The sequence below is a fragment of the Mesoplodon mirus genome (genome assembly GCF_964341445.2).
Source record: "Mesoplodon mirus genome assembly, chromosome: 14".
NCBI classification, from domain to species: domain Eukaryota; kingdom Metazoa; phylum Chordata; class Mammalia; order Artiodactyla; family Ziphiidae; genus Mesoplodon; species Mesoplodon mirus.
The window spans coordinates 63,576,122-63,601,649 of record NC_138990.1 but is presented as its reverse complement, the minus strand read 5'-3'; the positions used below and the strand labels follow the sequence as shown (position 1 = coordinate 63,601,649).

At 39.0% G+C, this 25,528-nt stretch overlaps 1 protein-coding gene across 2 annotated transcripts in view; it reads right to left on the bottom strand.

The window, feature by feature from the left end:
* MSH2 (mutS homolog 2) overlaps positions 1 to 25,528 on the bottom strand; it is a 76,914-nt gene that overhangs the window by 36,323 nt on the left and 15,063 nt on the right. For both annotated transcript variants that reach the window (XM_082642839.1, XM_082642840.1), the window contains exons 6-7: positions 25,075 to 25,208; positions 12,970 to 13,169 (exon numbers count right to left, since the gene is read on the bottom strand). In XM_082642839.1, the coding sequence (XP_082498965.1) occupies positions 12,970 to 13,169; positions 25,075 to 25,208 (334 nt within the window). The remainder of the gene's footprint in view (positions 1 to 12,969; positions 13,170 to 25,074; positions 25,209 to 25,528) is intronic.

Genomic DNA, 25,528 nt, shown 5'->3' with positions numbered 1-25,528 from the left:
TGCTCTAGAGCCCACGTGCCGCAACAAAGAACCCACGCACCACAATGAAAGATCCCACATGCCACAACAAAGATGCTGCATGACACAACTAAGACCCAACACAGCCAAATAAATAAATAAATATTTTTTAAGAAAAAAGAAAACATGGGGGAGAAGCTCCTTGACATGGGTCTTGGCAATAATTTTTTGGATATAATACCCAAAGCACAAGTAATAAAATTAAAAATAAACGAGTGGGACTACATCAAACCAAAAAGCTTCTGCACAGCAAAAGAAACAATTAACAAAGTGAAAAGCCAACCTATGGAAGGGGAGAAAATAGTTGCAAAACATTTATCTGATAAGGCACTAATACACAAAATAGATAAAAAACTAACAACACAACTCAATAACAAAGAAACTCCAATTAATCCAATTTAAAAACGGACAAAAGACATTTTTCTAAAGAAGATACATGAATGGCCAACAGGTACATGAAGAGATGAAATGCAAACCAAAAACACAATGAGATAACACTTCATGCCTGTTAGAATGGTCATCATCAAAGAGACAAGAGAACAAATGCTGGTGAGGATGTAGAGAAAAGGGAACACTTGAGCCTCCTGGTGAGACTGTAAACTGGTACAGCCACTATGGAAAACTGTATATGGAGGATCCTCAAAAAATTAAAAATAGAACTGCCGTATGATCCAGAAATTCCACTCCTGGGAATAGAACCAAAGAAACCCAAAACACTAACTGGAAAAGGTATCTGCACCTCCCATGTTCACAGCAGCATTATTCACAATAGCCAAGATATGGAAACAACCTAAGTATCCATCGATGGATAAAGGGATAAAGAAAATGTGGGGCTTCCCTGGTGGCGCAGTGGTTGAGAGTCCGCCTGCCGATGCAGGGGACACGGGTTCGTGCCCCGGTCCGGGAGGATCCCACATGCCACAGAGCGGCTGGGCCCGTGAGCCATGGCTGCTGGGGCTGCGTGTCTGGAGCTGTGCTCTGCAACGGGGGAGGCCACAACAGTGAGAGGCCCGCGTACTGCCAAAAAAAAAAAGAATCCGCCTTCCAATGCAGGGGATGCAGGTTTGATTCCTTATCAGGGAACTAGGATCCCACATGCTGCAGGGTAACTGAGCACATGAGCCACAACTACCAAGCTCATGCGCCACAGCTACTGAGGCTGCATGCCACAACTAGAGAGAAGCCCATGCACCGCAAGGAAATATCCCGCATGCCGCAATGAAGACTCCGCGTGCAGCAACTAATACCTGATGCAGCCAAAAATAAATAAATAAATAAATATTTAAATACTAAAAAAAAAAGTTAAGTGGTTCATTAAATATACTCCTGGAATGACGCCCAGGCCAGCTTTAAATCTAAGCCTTAACTGGTGTATTAATACCACTTTTGGGACTTGTTTTCTCCATCTTGCCTATGTTCATGCCACTTAATCATAGATTGAGAGAAATACTATGGAGGCTATCCTTAGTGAATTTAGAAAGGTAAATTTTCAGGGGAACTCCCTGGCGGTCCAGTGGTTAGGGCTCAGCACTTTCACTGCTGGGGCCCGGGTTCAATCACTGGTCAGGGAACTAGGAGCCCACAAGCCGCACGGCTACTTGTCAAGTGGCAAAAACACCAATGAAAACCACTTTGGCATGTGCACTGCCCCCAAATAAAATGTTGCACTTTCTTGAAATACCACTTTAGAATTCTCCTTTTATGACATCTATCAAAATTATACTTTTGTGTGATTATTTGTCTAATGTCTGTTTCCCTCGCATGCTATAAGGGCAGAGACTGTTTTGGGGTCCTATCACAGCCTCAGCAGCTAGCAGTGTCAGGAACATAGTGAGTACTCCAAGTGTTTGCTAAACCTTCTCGCTGTTTCTGCTTCTCCCTTATCTTCCCTAACAACCTCTGGATACCAGTCCTTTGTTATGATGTAAGCAATGAATTAATCAATTTTTGCTAACATACCTTTATTAGTATAGACACTAAAGTAAAATAAAGAACACCGTAAGCTTTCAGGACCTCTTAAATAACAATGGTAAGACAAAGCATCTTGAACCCCTAGCACAACCATTCATCACTAAGTACTTTCCTATTCTTTCACTGCTTTTCAGTTTCCTTTCTGACACATTCTCTCTCCTACACTACGTGGTATTTTCTCATTCTCCCAAAAGAAGTTTCTGAAGGCCTATTACATGTCAGAAGTTGGGCTGGAATACTTGTTCCCTGGGGACATACCGTACACTCAGGTGTCGGGGAGAGATGACACAGTCATTAAACTAATTACAAAGAACGATGGCAAGTATAATGACAGGGGAATACAGGGTGCTTTGGAAACACATAACCAGGACAGGAGTGTACTCAAATGTAGGAACAAGGTAGGTCTACCCAAAGAAATGACTTTGAAGGTGAAAATCTAAAGATGAAGACAACAAAGCCAGGTGAGACAGGAAGAGATAAATGTCTGACTCTAAAGGAACAGCACATACAAAGGCCAAAGAGTGTGCAGTATATGTGAGATCCGGAGGATGTTCAAGTTCACTTGAACAGATGCAAAAAACAAATGCAGTTTGTTTTTTCAAATTGCAGACTTTTCTCCAGCATAGATTTAATAAATCTTAGCATTTTTCAGTGAAAAAATTGAAAAATGTCCAAGTACACTGTATTGTTGTTTCAGTTTTACATATTATTTCAGTTTATACAATTTATTATAAAATTATTTCAGTTTTTATATATACCATGTATACATGTTGTTAAAAACAAGACACCAGGCCCCAAATGGAGTCGCTTATGCTAGGCCCCATGTCACCAAATCGAGGCTTACCTTAACTACAGTTTCGGCTCTCCCAGAAATGGAAGCTTAAACCAGCCAATCAGGAATCACCTGATCAGCACCAGTTAGGTAATACACCTGACAGACCCTAAAATCCCCTAAAGGAAAGTGACCTTACAATAACCAACCCGCTTTTTATAACTTCCTTGTTTCAGCTCCCTTCTGCCTATGAAAGTCTTTCATTTTGTACAGCTCTAGAGAGCTCCTTTCTACCTCCTGGATGGGATGCTGCCCAATTCATGAATTGTTCAATAAAGCCAATAAGATCTTTAAAATTCACTCAGTTGAATTTTGTTTTTTAACACTGCATAGACACACCCATGGGTATGCACTAAGTCAAATGAAAATATATATCTTACTGTGAGACATGGTCAAAAAAGTCTGAGAAACACTGGCAATGAATCCTAGGAGGGAAAGGATAGAGAGATAGGCAGAGGCAACAATTTATGAGGGGCCTGTCAAACCCCAGTCTTGTCTCTGCCCTTACAGCATGTGAGGGAAACAGACATTAGACAAGTAATCACACAAAAATATAAGGCAGTGAAATATAAGGGCAGTAAATATATAAAGGCAGTGAAAAACCCCTGAAGGGTTAACAACACATTTATATTTTTATTTATAAATATATTTACATATTGAGAAAGACAGTTGGCTGAAGCAAAGAGAAAGGATTAGAAAGAGCCAAGACAAGAGAGTAAAAGCATTAGGAGGCTGAGAGTAGTTCAGGTAAGAAATGCTATAGCCTGGACTAGGGTGCTGGCAGTGGGATGGAAAGGTGTCCGAGGTGAAGAATATATATGATGCGATACCAATAGGACTTAGTGACTAAGTGAATGCAAAGAGGGAGAGCAAACAGTTAAGGCTGATTCCCAAGGCTTAGACCACTGGGTAGATAATGGGGCCGTTGACTGAGAGAGAGAACACCAAAAGCAGAGTTTAGAAGGAGGAATTCAGAGTAGACTTTGAAACATGGGCCCATATGAGAAATCCTCAGTCAGAATTCCCATTCAGTGATAATCAGGTAGTCCGACCGGCAACGGTCCACTTTAGTCAGACCATGACTTCCCTAGCTCATCAGAATATCAGCCCACCATTCTGCCTCAATATCTGTAACCTGACGGGCCCCTCCAGGCACAAGCTTGCAATGCCCAGTCTTATTCACCACAGGCAGACACCAACCACACCACAGGCCCCCAACTTCCCACCACGAGAAGACTTTCCCAGATCTGTGTCTGGCAAAGTTGAGGTTGCTGGGTAAATTGGCTGTAATTGCACCTAAATTATTGATACTCACTGGTAAACGTCTTCTCTCTCAAATCATTTACATTTTATTTAATGTAACTGAGAAGTAACTGGAAACAGCTGGCAAAATAATTAAGAAAAAGACACTAAGATTTTCTAATCAAGTTAAATGAGCAAGTAACACTAAAATCAAAATGAACTATAGGAGAGTTCTGGGTAACAGACATGAGGTGCCTCCCTACACGTGCCCTCCCGACACTAACTCAGGTCCAAGGCCTACCACTAGTCACAAATCTGCTGAATCAGACTTTCCAAATAGAATATGACCGGAAAAACCAACCTAAAGTCTAAATTAATTATCAAGTTAGTATTAACATCCTTGTTCTAGTAAATTTTTTTTTTTTTGCGGTACGCAGGCCTCTCACTGCTGTGGCCTCTCCCGTTGCGGAGCACAGGCTCCAGACGTGCAGGCTCAGCGGCCATGGCTCACGGGCCCAGCCGCTCCACGGCATGTGGGATCTTCCCGGACCGGGGCACGAACCCGTGTCCCCTGCATCGGCAGGCGGACTCTCAACCACTGCACCACCAGGGAAGCCCTCTAGTAAATATTTTGGTAAATGGTAATAAAAAGACATGAGTTTCAATTAACAAAGATTTAAAAATTTATTCTATGCCCATGTTCCCTTGACTAATTTAACATAATTTCCTTCTATTATTAACTCCAACCTAGAAGTTTTATGAAGTACAATTAAATTTTATCTGACCCTTTAAATATATTTATGAAATGGATTTAAAAATTCATGTAAGTGGAAAAAAGGCTAGCAAGATGCTGCTAATGAAAGTTTACAGTATTCACACAAATATGAGGCTGGAGCCAAAACATTACCAAATTAGCAAAGAAGCCAACAGTTGAAGTGCAGTCAATCATGATAAAAGATCAAAATAATTCAATCGCTCTGAATAACAACCTTTAGCACAAGGGCATCTCTGTTATTCCTCCACCACCAACAGCCGCCCTATAGTTTTGGCCTCTTATCCTCCCTCATGGCCCCTGCCCTCTCTTCCTTTTCAGATTCTCGGGTCACGTCACCCCTTTTGTTGAGCACAGCCACCTGTTTCCATTCCTTCATTTGCAGGTAATACTTTCCCTGACAATATACCTCATTTTCCTTTCTTACTATTGTCATTTTGACAAAACAGTAATTTTCTTTCCTATGCTGACTTTCTCTTCTGATTCCACTGATTAGTTATGAGTATCATTTTACACCATGCTAGTCTCTGTGAGATAACAGAAAATGTACTGGTCTCTGCTCCTGGCTCCTGACACAGAGTTCCTAAAACGCTTGTAATTTCCTAAGTGACCAGAGTACTAGGAGCATCTCTTGTTCTAATAAGGTGACCCGAGATGAGCTCTTGAATGGGGGCTGGTCACCAGAAAGACCAGCCATGATTAGGAGCTTGGAATTTTTAGCTCTACCCCCCACTCCCCCGTCATCCAGAGAGGGGAAATTGATCATGCCTACGTGAGGAAGCTTCCTAAAACCCCAGTAGTGGTGGCGGGGGGCATGTTTGGTTCAGAGAGGTTTCAGGAGGGCAAACACATCCACCAGAAAGGTGACACAACTCAACTCTATAGGACAGAAGCTCCTGTGCTCAGGACCCCCCCGAGACTTGTCGTATCTCTTCATCTGGCTGTTCATCTGCATCCTTTATCAATAAACTGTTAAGTGTAAGTTAAGTGTTTCCCTGAGTTCAGTGAGCTGTTTTAGCAAATTGATTAAACCCAAGAAGGGGGTCATTGGGACCTCCTCTGTAACCGGTTGGTCAGAAGTACAGGTAATACCTGGGCTTGAGACTGGGTAGAGAGGTTGCAGGCTTGTGGGATTGAACCCTTAACCTATGGGATCTGATGCTATCTCCAGGGAGACAGTGTCACAACTGAGTTAAACTGCAGAACACCCAGTTAGTGTCACAGGAAATCACTTGTTGTGGGGCAAAACCTCCACACATTTGGCGACCGGAAGTGTAACTGATGAAGTTTCTGAGTGTTGTGCCTTGACCTCTTTTATCTCGTAAACTAGTTTTTATTGCAGTTTTGCATAGGGATGCATATGTTTCATTATAACAGAACTGGCTGTATGCAAAAGTGTAACAGAATATATTGGTGGGATAAAAATGTTCTAATTGTACATTTAATAAATAAATAGTACTGATTTTACAATAGTAAAGATAGTACTAATTGTTAGTTGCCATAATTTAACCTCTATGACTTGACACTAACTGGGTAAGTCAATTATACTTCCATGAAAAAAATAAATAAAATTAAGAAAAGAAATAAAAAACAAAAAAATTTAAAGGGCAGTTTTACACATGTTAAATTAAATTAAATGTATAGGAAATACAAAAATACTACAATAAATAATGCATTTTACCTCACAAAAGACATGAAGTTTGCTTGTGGAGGTGGACTTCCAAAAGGCTGCAGCTTGTAAGTTACTGTGAAATGGTGAGTCCTCTGAAGTGCAGTGCAAAGCTGTAACACCACGTGCAAATGAGTGTGGCTCATGAATACACGGTGGATGTTTGATGTGTGTGTCTGTGTATATTTTGTGTATGCCTGCACTGCTCAGTTCAGCTGGGTGCAATTTTCTGCATTCACCCAGTGTTTCCCATGGGCAAAATGTGCATAAGCAACACAAAATTCACATTATGCTCAAATTGTTTCCTAATATATGAACTACATTAGAACAAGTCTTGCTTGTCAAAGAAAGTGTTAAGCTTAACTGACCTTCTATAATTTTGCTTAAAGAATGAAACAACATAAAGCAAAATATTAATAATGATTACCTCTGGATGGTAGAATAATTACTACAAAGAGTTTACCTTGCTTTTATAAACTGATAAAGACGAAATTTAAAGAAAATATCTCCAAAATACAAAATCCAACCAGATCTTAAATTGCAGCTTTATAGGCTAAAGTTTAAAAAGTGCTACATTAGTAAACAGATTCCTTTTCAGAAATGCCAAATTGCTTTCATATTCTTATCTTCTATTTAGAAGGAAACTGAGCAATCAGGTTAAAAGGGGGCATTATTGGGGCTTCCCTGGTGGTGCAGTGGTTGAGAGTACCCCTGCCGATACAGGGGACACGGGTTCGTGCCCCGGTCCGGGAAGATCCCACACGCCGCGGAGCAGCTGGGCCCGTGAGCCATGGCCGCTGAGCCCGCGCGTCCGGAGCCTATGCTCCGCAACGGGAGACCACAACAGTGAGAGGCCCGTGCACCGCAAAAAAAAAAGGGGGGGGGGATTATTATTAGACTAACTTACTGTTATTTAGGGTTAAAAAGCAATGGAGATAAGCAGAAGGTGCTATGGAAACCAGAAAACTGCATGAGGAGGGCAGAGAAAGCTTCACAGAAAGGGTGATATTTGGGCTCAATCTTAAATATTAGTAGGGTTGCATCACATGGACAAGGTAGTGAAGGGCATTTAAGACAAAGGAAAAACATGGAGAAAAGCACAAAAAATGAGAGCAGTCTGGAGAACCAGCACAGTGAGGAGAAGAGTAGGTGAGGGAGTATAAGGGAGGCTGACTGAGAAGTAGCAGCCAGCCAGGCACAGGAATGGGTCTTCTTCTGGTAGGTTATGGGAAGCAAATTAATGTGTTCATAACCAAAAGGGAAGAAATGATATGATCAGACGTGCTAAGAAAGATTACTATGGGTTCATTGAGGAGGATGCAATGACCAGGGGAGGGAAAATAGCACATGTAAGGTTTTTAAATATACTGAAACAGAAAAGGATGATTACTTGGATGTGGGCAGAAGGAAGGGTTACATACCTCAGTGTGATAGCTGTTACAATAAAATTCATCAACAGAATCTAGATACTTAGAGTTGTTTTAAGCACTATCAGAAATATGCTCCCAATGCAGAATACCATTGTTTTAGGTTGTGCCTCAATTTTTAAAAAAAAATTTATTGAACTATAATTTACAATGTTCTGTTAATTTCTGTTATATAGCAAAATGATTCAGTTACACGTACATATTCTTTTTCATATTCTTTTGCATTATGGTTTATCACAGGATATTGAATATAGTTCCCTTTGCCATACAGTAGGACCTCATTTTTTATCCATTCTATATATAATAGTTTGCATCCGCTAACCCCAAACTCCCAATCCTTCCCTCCCCGACCCCCTTCCCCCTTGGCAACCAAAAGTCTGTTCTCTATGTCTATGAGTCTGTTTCTGTTTTGTAGATAGGTTCATTTACGTCGTAGTTTAGATTCCATATATAAATGATATTATATGGTATTTGTCTTTCTCTTTCTGACTTACTTCGCTTAGCTTGATAAACACTGGATCCATCCATGTTGCTGCAAATGTGTGTCTCAACTTTTCAATTTTAAAAGATGAGGAATAAGGGAGGCCAAGTACATTTTTCAAATAGCCTTTTTTTTTTTAACAGGAGAAAGATAATTTAGAGTAGAGCTTTTATCTCTCAATGCAAATCTACTTTCTAAACTGTTGCTGCCCTCTGCTGTCTCTGAATTTACTTTTTTTCATTTTTTTTCCAGTAATAACATTAAAATAACATTAAACCTAGAGTTAATCAAAACCAAAACATCACAGGATAGCAGAATACACTCAATTTCTAGTAATATACAAATATATTTTTAAAAACTTTTAATGATTTTACTTTTAAGGAGAGTGCATCTGGCTTTTCCTCATAAATTAGCCTCAGTTTTGACTTTCTCCATGAAGTCAGTAGGCTAAGGAGCTATGCTGAACTCTGCAAAATGCCATTTTAAACTCAAGAGAGGCACATGAAAAGATGCTCAACATCGCTAATCATCAGAAAAATGCAAATCAAAACCACAATGAGACATCACCTCACACCTGTCAGAATGGCTATCATTAAAAAGACCACAAATAAGAAATTGTTGGCAAGGATGTAGAAAAAAGGGAACCCTCATAAACTGTTGGTGGGAGTGTAAACTGGTGCAGCCACTGTGAAAAACAGTATGCAAAAAAAAAAAATAACTAAACATAGAACTACCATATGATCCAGCAATTCCACTCCTGGGTATATATCCGAAGAAAATGAAAACACTAATTCAAAAAGATACACAAATCCCAATATTCCTATCAGCATTATTTACAATTGCCAAGATATGGAAGGAACCTGTGTCCATCAACAAATTAATGGGCAAAGAAGATGTGTGTGTGTGTATACATATAAATATAAATGGAATATTACTCAGCCGTAAAAAAGGATGAAATTTTGCCATTTCCAACAACATGGATGGACCTGGAGGGTATGATGCTTAATGAAGTCAGACAGAGAAAGCCAAATACTGTGTTATCGTTTATATGCGGAATCTAAAAAATAAAACAAACAAATGAATATAATAAAACAAAGAGACGCACAGATATAGAGAACAAGCTAGTGGTTACCACTGGGGAGAGAGAAGTGGGGAGGGGCAACATAGGGCTAGGGGATTAAGAGGTACAAACTACTATGGGTAAAATAAGTTACAAGGATATATTGTACAGCATGGGGAATATAGCCAATATTTTATAATAACTTTAAATGGAGTATAATCTATAAAAATACTGAATCACTATGTTGTACACCTGAAACTAATACTGTAAATCAACTCAGGAGAGATTAGTTAGGTTCCCAGTGACTAGGATACACCTAGATTCTCCAATGTTCCATGTTATTGAAAGAAAATACATAGCTCTTAGCACCACGAAACTTGGAACAGTCTTCCTTTAATATTTTCTAGGCTGGGTGATTTCAAATACCTTAACTGGACATCAGTTATCAAACTGACAATGTAAAGCATTTGATTTACATAATGTTATGATATCTCACAGGTCCATATGTGATGATGTCTAATGTTATGATATCTCACAGGTCTTATATTAAGTGTATCACTGAAAAAGTAGGGAATTACTGATTTGTTGAAAACTCTCAAGTACATTAATCCACACATATGCAGAGAGGTTCATGAAGAGAGCCAAGCCTTTCAAATCCAATTCCTAACTTCCATGCTTATCTCAGGGAATAAGAAAGATTCCCCAGAGAATATGCAGAGCAATATTTCTTACATTTTTTGGGGGGGGTGGTTTACATATACCTTCGAATATCTGATGAAACTTGCAGATCCTTTACCCCTCCAAAAATACAAATACACAAAATTTTGCATTAAATTTCAGGATACTTTCAAGAACTCATTCAAAAATCCCAGGTTTAAAGTTTCAGGTATTGAGTGAAAAGGGGGCCAAAAATAGAACTGGGGGTTGTGGGGTGGGCGTGGGTTGACTACACTGAAGAGGATGGCAAAAAATAGAAAGATCCAGCAATTCCAGTTCTGGGTATATATCTAAAGGAAACAAAATCATTATCTCGAAGAAATATCTGCACCCCCCCACCATGTTCACTGCAGCATCATTTACAACAGCCAAGACACGGAAACACCCTAAGTGTCCACCAGCGAAGGAATGGATAAAGAAACTGTGATACATATGTACAATGGAGTATCCTTCAACCATAAAGAAAGAAATCCTGCCATCTGCAACAACATGGATGGACCTTGAGGGCATTATGTCAAGTGAAAAGAGTGAGACAGGGAAAGTCAAATACTTTGTGATCTCACTTATATGTGGAACCTAATAAAACCAAACTCATAAACACAGAACAGACTGGTGGTTGCGAGAGGCAGGGGGTGGAGGAAATGGGTGAAGGTGGTCAAAAGGTACACATTTCAAGTTATAAGATTTAGGTCCTGGCAAGGTAATGTACAACATGGTGACTAATTAAAAAACAAAAACTAAAACTGTATTGTATATTCGAAAAGCTGCTAAGAGATTAGACCTTAAAAGGTCTCTTCATAAGAAAAAAAAAACTACGTGAGGTGACGGTGTTAACTAAACTTATTGTGGTGATCATTTACGTAGTATATATATACATATCAAATCGTGTTGTACACCTAAATTTATACAATGTTATATGTCAATTATTTCTCAATAAAACTGGGAGGAAAAAAAGCCTGTCACACTCACCAGTGAAACCTAGTAAGATAAGGACTGGACCGTGTTCACTGAACTCAGCAACAAGTAAGTCACTTAGCAAATGCCATTTCAGTACAGTGGTCAGGGCTGAAGCCAGTGGAGTGAATGGAATATGGAAATGTAGGCTTTCAGAAACTTCACTGAGTACAGGTACAAGAGGAGGACACAGGGACAAGGATGGCTTTTTTACCTCATGAGGGAAGAGATGTGAGACAAATGTTTAAAACAGCTGATGTTAAGTGGTAAGAGTAAATTGTTTAGAGACCCTATCCCCATGATTACACCCTGATTACATCCCTAACACCAGTCAATCCCCTTGTGCTTCCAACTGATCCTGCTGGAATGAGGCCAGAGGAGACAGAGTCAGAAAATCGTAGCAGTAGAAGATATTCATTTACAGGATGAGGAAATTGAGGCACAAAGGAGGGAAATTAAGCCACACTAAAGAAATGTGAAACAGAAAAGATTAAAGACCCATTTTCTTTAATTCCACTTTGGTGGAACTAAATTCTATGGCATTTAAGCCTCATCAGTCTAATGAGGAGCCTTGACTAGAACAGGAATACTTTTTATACAGTGGTACTCTGAAACGATAAGCAGTTAGCTATTCTTTTACACTCTGTTAGATAAGTAAGAGGAAAGGTTACCATAAAATTTAAATTAAATCTATACTTATTTTGTACCAGTCATCATAGTTTTTTTTAAGTCTGCCTACAAAAAAAATCATAAAGCTTTCTCATAATATTGAAAGGTTTGTTTTCCATAGTTCTAAGAGATGTTGATTTTTAACTCTGAAACTTAAAATGCTTTATGTATTAGACATATAACTTTGTACTTACTAAAATATTTGTTGTAGAAACTTATGTTCACTTAAAGTTAAAAACTACGCTTGTAAGAGCAAGTTGATTTTATCCACCAATACTATATTGATTAACTAATGTATGACTTTGCTTACTTTACTGTAGTAACTTCCCTCTGACTTCAACTGTTACCACCAAGACCTTCTGTCTTAACTTTCTTTCATAGGTGTACTGGAAAGGTTAATTCCCGCAGGCCTGGAATTAGCCTCCAGTGTTTTCTTAAAGTTCCTGCATGGCAATGGTCAAGGCATGAAACATACTAATTGTGTTGTTTTGTAATCTCTAGTCCCAGGAGATTCAAGGTGGTTCATTCAGCTTAGCACCATGTGATCGATGATTTGCACCTGGTCTCACTGAGGCCCCAAGAGGGCTCTGCTGTAGAAACTAGTTACAGAACAGGAATACGCCCACAAGACCAGTAAAGTATTAAGAAGCCCAGCAATACAGTTTTAGGCTCCCTGGTTCCAGGGTGTTCTGCATACAATAATGGTCCCTGATCTGAGAAGGTGCACCTCACCAAGGACCTTTTTATAGGTACCTGCACCTGACCTCCCTGGCCCCCTTGCTGTGACAGCCTTTGGCTGTGATGCATTATCCTTACTTCAGTGCAGCTGCTAGACTGTATCCTTTTCCCGTAATAAACCATATGTTTGTAAGCACTGTCATTTCGGGTCCTGTGAGTCTTTAGGAATCAAACCCTGTTCAACTGCCACTGTTAGTGAAAGACACCTATTAATAAACCTCGTAATCCTAATATTCATTTCTAAAAAACAAAAATTCTAAATTGTCTCATGACTTCTGGCTTCTGTGATACAGCCAGAGGGCAATACAAACCTATTAGGAAAACTTAAAGATGAGTCACTAGAACCAACTTTAAAAGGACAGAACATTTGCTAAGTATATTGAGAGTGAAGGAAAACAAAAACAAAATCATTTTATTACCTTCATATTTTTCCAGAGCCTGAATAACATTAGGGAGTTGATTTATACCCTGATAGAGTCGGTAACAATCTTGTAAGTTTGCTGCTTGTCTTTGAAATTTCTTGGCAAGTCGGTTAAGATCTGGAAATCGACGAAGTAAATCTTCTTGTAAACTCTGCCTCAATTCTGCATCTTCTACAAAAGCTTCTACTAAATTTAATCTGAAATAAATTATACTAGAATTAATCTTAAATATTTTAGTATGAAACTAAAATTTGTCAACTAGGTGCATGTCTCAACTCAAAAACTCCATGTAAGAAGCTTGAATCTATTCTGAAATGTTAGTTTTTTATAGAGGATGGAAAGCTCCATAACACTGTGATGTAAGCAGTTTGTGATTAGTTAATAACCAAATTAATGTTTAGTTAAGTAGTATCATATGATACTGAAATATACCCAATTTTGTTTGCCTTTCACCAAATTGACATTTCTTAAATAGAGGAATCTCATTATTGGGATTGTTGGTATTGACACATTACTGCACATGGAAACAATGATCTTTAATGAAACAGAATTACAATTCAAGAATGTTGCCAAATTCAATTATTTATTCTATCAGAAAGTCTTATAAATTCAAAATGTATTCTAAAATTACCTCATGATAGTACAAAGCCAAAATGATCTTTAATAAAACAGAATTACAATTCAAGAATGTTGCCAAATTCAGTACTTATTCTATCAGAAAGTCTTATAAATTCAAAATGCATTCTAAAATTACCTCATGATAGTACAAAGCCAAAATTTTCTAATTAAAAAACTGAAATAAGTTTATTGCTTCACAAAATCAATAAATAAAATCTTAGCTTGTTTCAAGAACTATAAAATACACAGCTAATATTGCTTTTGTAATTTATTGGAATCAGTGGCTTTCCATTTTTTTCCCTGTAAATCCACAGCAAGAAATATAGTTTTACATCATGACCCAGCACACACATGCACAGATATTGTAGCGGGCAAAATAAGCCACCTCAAAACATGCCACTCTAGTGTCCATAAGGACTACTTTGGTCCTTAAGGACTATTTTTAGTTGAGGACAATTGAAAAGGAGCAGAAAGAAGGAAAGCTCTTTGCCTTCTCCCTATTTGCCCGAAAGCAGGACATAAATTTACCAAGGTGCTCCCCCTTCCTTCTTTACCAGGAAGGACAACAATTAATCTCAACTTTAGATCCTTAACAGCCTGGAAATGGCAACAGAGGAACCTACATAACCCTACCAGCTAGCCTTTATCTACCTTTAGTGTCCATACATTTCCCTTCCCACAATTTGTAGCCCTACGAACTCAAAGTCCTTTTCCTTTGTCTTGTCACTTCTCTGAAAATTTATTGTTCCTTTGCTAAGATGCTATATAAGCCCAAGTTCCAACTAACCCTAGAGTTACTCATCTCTGAGTGCTCCCACATGTAAGCATAAACTTGTTTGTTTTTTCTCTTGTTAATCTGTCTTTTGTCAGTCCAATTCATAGGGCCACAGCCAAAGAACTAGGAGAGTAGTAGGAAAAAGAAACTTTCCTCCCTGACAACATATAATTAAAATAGGTTTTGCAAGACAAAACTTAACTCTTACTATACGTGGTGCACTCTTTTATCTTTCTATTGTATTTAACTTTTCAAAAATGCTAGTTATCACCTGCTACACTAACTTCACAACCCACCACTGGGGCACAACATGCAGTATGAAAAACTGTAGTAGATGGTATTGAAGTAATAGCTGAAAGGTAAACTTTAACATTCAAACGTAGGGGAAATGGTGTGGGCACAGAAGACAATCCTAGGTTTAGAACGCTATCAGACAAACAACCGTTTTCCTTACATTTGTAAACTATATGAGTAGTAAATTAATCCTCAAATTGCACAGGAACAGGAAAAGGAACCAAATCAGCTTTCTAAATTTCTTAACTATTTGCTGATCTCTCCATCAGCATTTACAATTCCTGCATCATCATAACGTTCATCTAGCATGTCATATGAAGGGAAAAATATGCTGCCCCTGTAGTAATCATATAATGACTACAAATATTAAAGCAAGATTTTGCAACCTTGGTATGGGGCAGCCTGGATGGGAGGGGAGCCTGAGGGAGAGTGGATACATGTTTATGTATAGCTGAGTCGCTTTGCTGTGCACCTGAAACTATCACAGCATTGTTAATCAGCTATACTCCAATATAAAGTAAAAAGTTAAAAAAAAAGATTTTGCAACCTTGGCAACACTGACATTTAGGCTAGATAATTCTTTGCTGTGAGGGGTTGTTCTGTGCTGTTTAACAGCATCCCTGAATTCCACCCACTATACTCTTTCCAGAGTAACAACCCAAAATGTCTCCAGACACTGCCAAATGTCCCAGAGGTGGCGGGGGAGGGGAGGACAGCCCCAGGCTGGGCCACTGGTTTAAATGACCTTGAATCACTTTAAAAGATGAAAATAAAGAGAAAAATAACAAACTCTATAGAATGTCAAGATAATATTTAGGGAGTTGGTAGTAGATGTATTTGTTGTAGCAAATGCCAAATTAGTGGGGAAATAATCTTCTACCAAGCTTGTATTACGAACCAGTCACAGGTTATATAAACAGAATTATTCAGGCACTTACTGCTTAGGAAAAGATTTCTATGGCTTGTACTCTAGATTTTAAAAACAAAGCAAACAAAATTGAGTAAGGGATGCAGCCAAATCACAGCAAATTCGGGCCTTCCTAGCTATCCTCTGGCTCTAACTGGGCTTCTCCAAGTTTGATCCAAGATTACCCATATTAAAATCACTTGGAGGTGGAATACAGAATCCCCAAGGTTGGGGCCCACCTGTGAAACTGCAATGAGCTTCTCAAGCGATTCTTCGGCCCGGAACAGTTTAAAAAAGTGAGTTCTAACAATCACAAGAAATTTCTGAGTTCTCATGATAAAGCAGGAAGAGAAGTTTAAGGGGGTCAGGAAAAGGATGAAAGAAACCTGATGCTGGCTTCACCTACCTCATCTTTCTTTTCCTAAAACTCCTTAGGCCACTCTCCATAAATGGTAAGTATCCATAGAGAAGACATCTCTGATCTAGAATCTCCCTATGCTTCTTTCCTGTTCCACCAAGTGTCTTATCACTGTTTCCTCTCAAGCTGACCACAGAATCATAAGTAACCAACATTGTTCAAGGGCATAAAGTTCCACAGAATAGAGAGCCCAGAAATAAACCCACACACCTACGGTCAATTAATCTTCAACCAAGGAGGCAAGAATATACAATGAGAAAAAGACGGTCTCTTCAGCAAGTGGTGTTGGGAAAGCTGGGACAGCCACATGTACATCAATGAAGTTGAAAACAGCCTCATACCACACAGAAAAATAAACTCAAAATAGCTTAAAGACTTAAACATAAGACATGATGCCATAAAACTCCTAGAAGAGATCATAATTTTGTAAAACATTTTCTGACATAAGTCCTACCAATGTTTTCTTAGCTCAGTCTCCCAAGGCAATAGAAATAAAAACAAAAATAAACAAATGGGACCTAATCAAACTTAGAAGCTTTTGCACAGCAAAGGAAACCACAAACAAAACGAAAAGACAACCTACAGATTGGGAGAAAATATTTGTAAACAATGCAACTGACCAGGGCTTAATTTCCAAAATATACAAACAGCTCATACAACTCAACAACAAAAAAACAAACAACCCAATCGAAAAATGGGCAGAAGACCTAAATAGACATTTCTCCAAAGAAGACATACAGATGCCCAATAAGCACATGAAAAGATGCTCAACATCACTAATCATTAGAGAAATGCAAATCAAAACTACAATGAGGTATCACCTCACACCAGTCAGAATGGCCATCACTAAAAAGTCTACAAGTAACAAATGTTGGAGAGGGTGTGGAGAAAAGGTGGGAATGTAAGTTGGTGCAGCCACTTGGAAAACAGCATGGAGGTTCCCCAGAAAACTAAAAATAGAATTACCTTATGATCCAGCAATCCCATTCCTGGGCATATACCCAGACAAAACTAATTCAAAAAGATACATGCACCCCCTATGTTCACAGCAGCACTATTCACAAGAGCCAAGACATGGAAGCAACCTAATGTCCATCGATGGATGAATGGATAAAGAAGATGTAGTGTATATATATATATATATATATATATATATATATATATATATATATATAATGGAATAATACTCAGGCATGAAAAAGAACAAAATAAAGCCATTTGCAGCAACATGGATGCAACTAGAGATTACCATACTAAGTCAGTCAGAAAGAGAAAGACAAATACCATATGATATCACTTATATGTGGAATCTAAAATATGACACAAATGAATCTATCTACAAAACAGCAAGACTCATGGACATACAGAACAGACTTGTGGTTGCCAAGGGCAAGAGGGATTGAGTGGGAGGTTGGAGTTAGGAGATGTAAGCTATTATATATAGAACGGATAAACAGCAAGGTCCTACTGTATAGCAAATGGAACTATATTCGATATCCTATGAGAAACTACAATGGAAAAGAATATAAAAAAAGAATGTATATACATATATATAACTGAATCACCTTGCTGTACAGCAGAAATTAACACATTGTAAATCAACTGTACTTTAATTAAAAAAAAAAAGAGCATAAAGTTCCAGAAAGAGTATTAAGAAGTAAAACAGCAAGGGAATGAAAAAGTTTCTAAAACACATAGCACAAGGCAAGATACACAGCCCCCTCAGTCTTTGGCCTGGATATCATTAAAAGTCTAATAATGGACTTCCCTGGTGGCACAGTGGTTAGGAATCCGCCTGACAATGCAGGCAACACGGGTTCGAGCCCTGGTCCGGGAAGATTCCACATGCCACGGAGCAACTAAGCCCCCACGCGCCACAACTACTGAGCCCACGTGCCACAACTACTGAAGCCCACGCAGGTAGAGCCCGTCCTCTGCAATGAGAAGCCACCGCAATAAGAAGCCCATGCACCGCAGTGAAGAGCAGCCCCTGCTCACCGCAACTAGAGAAAGCCCGTGCGCAGCAACGAAGACCCAATGCAGCCAAAAATAAATAAATTTATTAAAAAAAAAGTCTAATAAATTGCTAGTTTCACAAGTCTATTCAACATGCCATTTCAGAAATAATTATAGTATTAGTTTGTGTTCTGGCTAACAGAGGTTTTTTTTTAAAAGACTGCTCTACTGTTTCCATGACAATCCCACTTTCAAATCACAATTTCAGAAGTACCAAAGTTAGTGTTGGCAAAACAGAGTATACCTGTCAATCCTACTCAAAATTACTCAGCTGTCACAATTTGATACATTAATTCAAAAGTTGACTGGAATACAAGATAATTTTTAGGGTAAGTTAATCTCTAAAATTCCAAAGAATAAATTATAAAATTAGTCATGAAATTTTTGATATTTTAAAATCACCATTCTGTTCTTTAAAACCAGCACTTCTGATCTCTCACTGTAAAAACAGTTGACTAGAATTTCATGACAGCTTATTTATATGGCTGAGAACACATCTGGTACCTAAATACAATTACAAGTTTTTGAGCCTCTTCTTTATCTGTTCTTCACATGGTTTAACGCAGACAGAACCACTCATTTGATACATTAAATAGCAGATAATCTGCTACATAGGCTTGAGAAAATTAAAAAAGAAAAAAAAGTATGGCAAAATATAAGAGAAAGGAACATGCTTTCAAGGAATTTTCAATCTAGTGGAGAAGGACATGTTGCATCTTACAGTTAGTGCTGAGTAACAACCAAGATACAAAATGCAATGAAATGTGGTACAAGTAAGAAAGCAGAGAATTTCTATGGGAGCTGGGGAACCTCATTTTTGGGTATTTCATTTGCCTATATTCTAAATAGTTGGGATTTAAAGAGATAGGATCTTGAGGAAAATACTTGAGAGGCGAGGGTGGAGCAGCAACAGCAGAGACTTGAAGGGAGAACAGTACAGAATGCACTGGAAGAAAACTGAAGCAGAGAAGGAATAGGGAAAAAAACTATAACCAAGGCAAAATGGAAAGGTTGCCTTTGGAAAGGAAAGAGCATTATTTCCTCTTCTGAGAAAGAGCCAGGGAGTAAAAGACTGAAAATACAGGTACATTTTGAGATTATAAGAATCAGGGAGGAGATCATCTGCTTACACGTAGGAGGCAGCTGAAGGGAAAATAAAAAATGTTAGATTGGTCACTGAAATGAGTCATGTAACAAAAGTAATACCAGGCAGCAGTGAAAACTAGATAGCTTGAAAGTACAGTGGGTCCAATCAGCATTCTGTGACCTTCTCCAGACACTTTTAATTGAGAAAGAAAGCTAAGGAGAGAGGGGCCAGTATGACAAAGGACCAATGGGGCAAGAAATTCTATGGCCCCCATGAAAGCACTGGAAAGAGGGCTGCCTTTGTGGTGCAGACTGGACAGGAAGGCAAATAAAATTCAAAGGGACTAACACATCAGCCCAGAGACCAGAAAAAAGGGGTTTCCACTAAACTTGACTGGAAGCAGAGAAAAGTGGTGGAAAAGCAGTAGAGTGACAGCCCTCCTGTTCTTCCTCTGAGGCCAGAGCAATGCTTTGCTGTTTTAAAGAAACTGCACTCACTGTATGACTTCCAGACCTCTCTGTTTCCACAGAATACAGACTACTAACTAAAGACATCCTTGCACAAAAGGATACTTAATATAATCTGGAAAGAAGTCTAGGTCTAAGTCTTAATATAACCCTGGAAGTACACTGCCTCAAGAAGCATGATATATTATCACATAAGCACCACCACCATTTCTACATTTATAGGAACCACTTTTTTAAAAATAAATTTATTTATTTTATTTATTATTTTTGGCTGTGTTGGGTCTTCGTTGCTGTGTACGGGCTTTCTCTAGTTGCGGCGAGTGGGGGCTACTCTTCGTTGCGGTGCACGGGCTTCTCATTGTGGTGGCTTCTCTTGTGGAGCACAGGCTCTAGGCACGTGGGCTTCAGTAGTTGCAGCACGGGGGCTCAGTAGTTGTGGCTTGTGTGCTCTAGAGCACAGGCTCAGTAGTTGTGGTGCATGGGCTTAGCTGCTCCACGGCATGTGGGATCTTCCCGGACCAGGGCTCAAACCCGTGTCCCCTGCATTGGCAGGTGGATTCTCAACCACTGTGCCACCAGGGAAGCCCAGAACTACTTTTATTTGGAGATATATATTTCTAATAAGATTGCTACATTAATCATATTAAATGTCATAGAAAAAGAAATACTCAGTTTTAAACTAGAAGGCAATAAGAATACCAAATTCAACATACGCAAATGACACCATCAGCAATTTCACAAGTGAACTATTTCATATGCTAACATATATTCAACGTTCTTTAAAGAATTCTAACTTTGAGGGGCTTCCCTGGTGGCGCAGTGGTTGAGAGTCCGCCTGCCGATGCAGGGGACATAGGATCGTGCCCCGGTCCGGGAAGATCTCACATGCCGTGGAGCGGCTGGGCCCGTGAGCCATGGCCACTGAGCCTGCGCGTCCGGAGCCTGTGCTCCGCAACGGGAGAGGCCACGATAGTGAGAGGCCTGTGTACCGCAAAAAAAAAAAAAAAGAATTCTAACTTTGAAAAAACATGGGAAAATTACCAAGGCTTCAGATCAATCTATGGAAAGACAAAAAAACAAAAACAAAAAAAATCCCAGAAGATTAAAAGTAATAGTAACAGTCCTAGTGTATGTGCAAACATGAGGACTCTTTGGACCTATCAGAAAATAAGTGCAAAAATAGTAATATGGACAGTGTTCTTATAATTCCTAATTTGATTGTTAGATAAAGCACAAAAGGAAGAAATACCCAGAAACTCACTCCTAAAAAGGTAATAACATATCAATTCTCATTGGAGATTAAAGTATTTAAGCCATTAGCTAAAAAGTATTTGTAGTCTCAGTGCAAACAGGTTCTAATGAATGGAAAAATGAGCATTACAACACATAAAGCAATTCCATGGATTTAACTTAAATAAAAGCCAAAATAGTACATTTCACTTCTGATGTTAATCCAACTTGGATCAAATTAAATACAATTGACAGAAACAAGAAATACAGTACAGGGACTTCCCTGGTGGCGCAATGGTTAAGAATCCACCGGCTAATGGTCCGGGAAGATCCCACATGCCATGGAGCAACTAAGCCCATGCATCACAACTACTGAGCCTGAGCCCTAAAGCCCACGAGCCACAACTACTGAGCCCACGCACTGCGACTACTGAAGCCCGCACACCTAGAGTCCGCGCTCTGCAACAAGAAGCCACCACAATGAGAAGCCTGAGCACCGCAACGAAGAGCAGCCCCTGCTCGCCACAACTAGAGAAAGCCTGCATGCAGCAACGAAGACCCAACGCAGCCAAAAGTAAATAAATAAAATAAATTTATATTCAAAAAAAGAAATACAGTACAGCATTTAAGGGCATGGGCTCTGGAGTCAGGCCAGCCTGGCTTTAAAGCCAGCCTCCATCACCACACAGCTAATGAACATGAGATGCTTAGCACAGTGCCAGGCAACCTGTCTTCTCTTCCTCCTAAGAGCCTGACCGTAACTTAAAAGTAATCCTATTTTCATCATTGTTCCTGAACCTATCACTGGGCTATAGTCCTGGACAAGATGTATGCATCAAACTCAAAGATCTAGTCATAACTGTCCCTATGTCTGCTCTAATAAAAATAGAAGAAAGAGAAATCTTTGCTTCCCTTAACAGAATTCACCGCACGGCCACACACTTTAAAATTAACTCCTCACTTACTGTTTAAGAGGATGGAGTAGAAATTTCCACTACTTTCTCTGCTAGAAAATCATCCCAAAACAATGACAGTAAAAAAAAAGAAAAAACTGGGGACTTCCCTGGTGGTCCAGCGGTTAAGAGTCCGTCCTGCAATGCAGGGAACGCCGGTTCGATCCCTGGTTGGGGAACTAAGATCCCACATGCCGCAGGGCAACTAAGCCCGCGCGACGCAACTAAGACCCGGCGCAGCCAAAAAATAAATAAATATTAAAAAAGAAAAAACTTGATTCAGTGTGTAATCCTGAAGATCAATCTTTAGAGAGGGAGCTAATAGACTTGCCCTGAGAACCCCAGGAAGGCATTAACTAGAAAGCATGAGGTATCACAGCAGGTGGAATTGAGAAATGGTGATAAGAAAAGGAGACTGTCCCAGTGAAAGTCTGCCTTAAGGAGTATAACTTTTTCTTCCTGGTCTGTGGAATTTCAGCATTTGGCTTTGAAAACCACAGGCCTTAGTAATTGCTGGTTAAAAAAAAAAATTTCTCCCCAAGATAAAAAGGGGAAAATATTTCCTCTTATCTTAGTAGATCATATTTTGACTTATAAAGCCTTTCTCGCAAATATTATTTCTAATTAGTAAGTCTTATAAGGCCACCAGATTTTGGAAATTATTGCTATGTCCTATGAAAATAACCTTTACTTACAGTCAAAAAAAATTAATTTTGATATCTTGTCTTCTAAGTAATTTGTTATTCTGGTAATAGTATGTAAGGTTTTTGAAGGGTTTAAATACATGCAGGCTCTAGTTGTTAAGCCGGAAGAGGACCACTGACATGTGCCCTGTTCCCACAAGCCCAAAGTTAAAAATAAAACCAATGACCTAGATCTTGGGAATTATTTAAATTACCTAATATTTCTTTTAAGAAACAACTAAAAGATGAGGGAGAATGGACATAAACTTTTACTTGTTTAGGCACAGGCTTTCCATGGTAGGATACTCAAGAAACTGATTAAGACAAGTTGCTCCCAGGGCAGGTGCTGGCAATTCACATAGAGTACAATAAGAAATGTGTCCCTGGAGCTGTGCAGAGGCCCTGAGAAAAAGTACTGAGAAACTGGAAGACAAGAGTAAGAGACTCATCACTGTATATCCTTCTGTTCTGTTGGACTTTTGACACATGTTAATGTAGTTACTTACTCACAAATTATTAAAATAAAAAATTGTAAACTGCCTTAATTACTTGCAAATATCCAATCCTTCCTATTTCTTATTTTAAGTTACTAAATTCCACTTTTCTTCCCCAAAAAAACTGCCTTCAGAAAGTTGCCTTAGCATTTCAATTTTTGCATTTTCAATGATATATCAACATACCCACGAATAACTGACCTCATGAGTTATTTTTATTTTAAGACCCTTGAGAATCCACAGGATCAACACTTAGCTTGGTAGTTATCTGCAGGGTGTCTTATGATACTGATCAACTATTTTACATTTGCCTGGCATACACAGAGTCCCAAACAGTCAAGGGATCACCATGCTTTATACCATCAGAATTCAGTAGCTATTCAACAAATTCTTGAACAATTTGACAACATCAAATCTATAAAAATACTGACTCTCTTTTACCTATCCTGGCAATATATTTTAATTTACCAAATCGAAAACATGAGGTATAGGGACTTCCCTGGTGGCGCAGGGGTTAAGAATCCACCTGCCAATTCAGGGCACACAGGTTCGAGCCCTGGTCCGGGAAGATCCCACATGCCACGGAGCAACTAAGCCTGTGCGCCACAACTACTGAAGCACGTGCGCCACAACTACTGAAGCACGCGCGCCTAGAGCCCGTGCTCTGCAACGAGAAGCCACCACAATGAGAAACCCGCGCACCACAAGGAAGAGTAGCCCCCACTCGCCACAACTAGAGAAAGCCCGCATGCAGCAACGAAGACCCAACGTAGCCAAAAAGAAATATAAATAAATAAATAAATAAAGTAAAAAAAAAAAATTAGGTATAAGGTCACATGAAATAACGTAATTATTGAAAAAGGTAAAGTATATCTAGTCAATAAAGTATTACGTACTTATTAAAAATGCTGAATATGAACATAAAACAACACTAAAAAATGCTTATGATAATGTAAGCACAAGTGGGAAAAAACAAGGGCACAAAACTATGTTAGGATTACAATTATGTTTTTATAAAGACAATCAAACATAAGAGTGCACTATAGAAAATTATTTTATTTATAGGCAGTTCAAAAACAGGCAAAACTAATTAATCTATGATGTTAGAAGGACAGTAATTACTCTTGAAGTGAGGAGAGGTAGTAACTATCAGGATAATTGAGGGGAGTTTCTGGGATGCTAGTTATGTTGTTTCTTGACTTGTGTGTTATTACCAATGTGTTCACTTTGTGAAAATCCATCAAACTGCACATTTAGGATTTGTGCTCTTGTGCACAGTATACTTCATTTAAGTTTTAAAACTTGTATCTAAAACAAAAGATAAAAATAAAACCTACTCCGGGCTTCCCTAGTGGCGCAGTGGTTGAGAGTCCACCTGCCAATGCAGGGGACACGGGTTTGTGCCCCAGTCCAGGAAGATCCCACATGCCGCAGAGCGGCTGGGCCCGTGAGCCATGGCCGCTAGGCCTGCACATCCGGAGCCTGTGCTCCGCAACGGGAGAGGCCACAACAGTGAGAGGCCTGCATACCGCAAAAAAAATAAATAAATAAATAAAATAAAACCTACTCCAATGCTAATTATATTAGGACAGCAGCATTATATAACTTTTATTTCCTCAATTTTAAAGATTTTCTGAAATACATTTAGGCTGCCTTAAATCCTTTCTAGAATAATAAAGCATAAGTGCTTCCTATGTGCCAGACCTGTTCAAAGTACTTTATACACATTAGATCATCTAATCCTCAGAAAATCATCAAATCCTCAAAACAACCCTAAGAAGTAGGTGTGTTATTACTGTCATTTTAAAAGGGAAGAAACTGCCACACAGAGGTTGAATAACACCCAATATAACACAGCTCCTAAGTGGTAGAGCTTTAACATGAACCAAGGTCATCTGGCTCCCAAGCTCATGCTGAGACATTATCCATACCACCTCCGTAATAAAATTTTACGTTTTCATAGTGGAGGAAAAAAATAATAATTAAGAAAATAAGTTATTTAATCAATCTAAATCGTTACTACTATATTACTTTATTAGCTTTCTGTGCAGTTAGATGCTAAAATATAGGTGCAAAATTGCATGTTACAATAAGGGGTATAATCATACGGAGTGACTGGAAGTTACTCAGAGCTTACAGAAGTATATACTAGTAATATACCTCTCTTCTATTCTGTTCTTGTCCATGAGAGGCTGCTTAATCCACTGGTTAACCAGTCTTTGTCCTTGAGGGGTTTTGCATTTATTCAGCAATGCAGCCAGAGACTGAGAGCCAGTAGTATCTTCAACGGAACCCTAGTGAACAAAAAATAAAATAGAAAAATGGCACGCTCATTAGTGAAAACTTTACTATGCCATGAATAATGATTAAGTAATTTGGGGAACAAGAACACTTAACACTGGGAATTCCCTGGCAGTCCAGTGGTTAGGACTCTGTGCCCACACTGCCGAGGGCCTGGGTTCGATCCTTGGTCAGAGAACTAAAATCCCACAAGCCACGCAGCCAAAAAAAATTTAAAAATAACCAACCCCTACACTCCCCAAACTTGTAAAAACAAACAAACAAAAAACACTTAACATTCTTCAAATATTAAACAGAAATGTACACAAAGGTT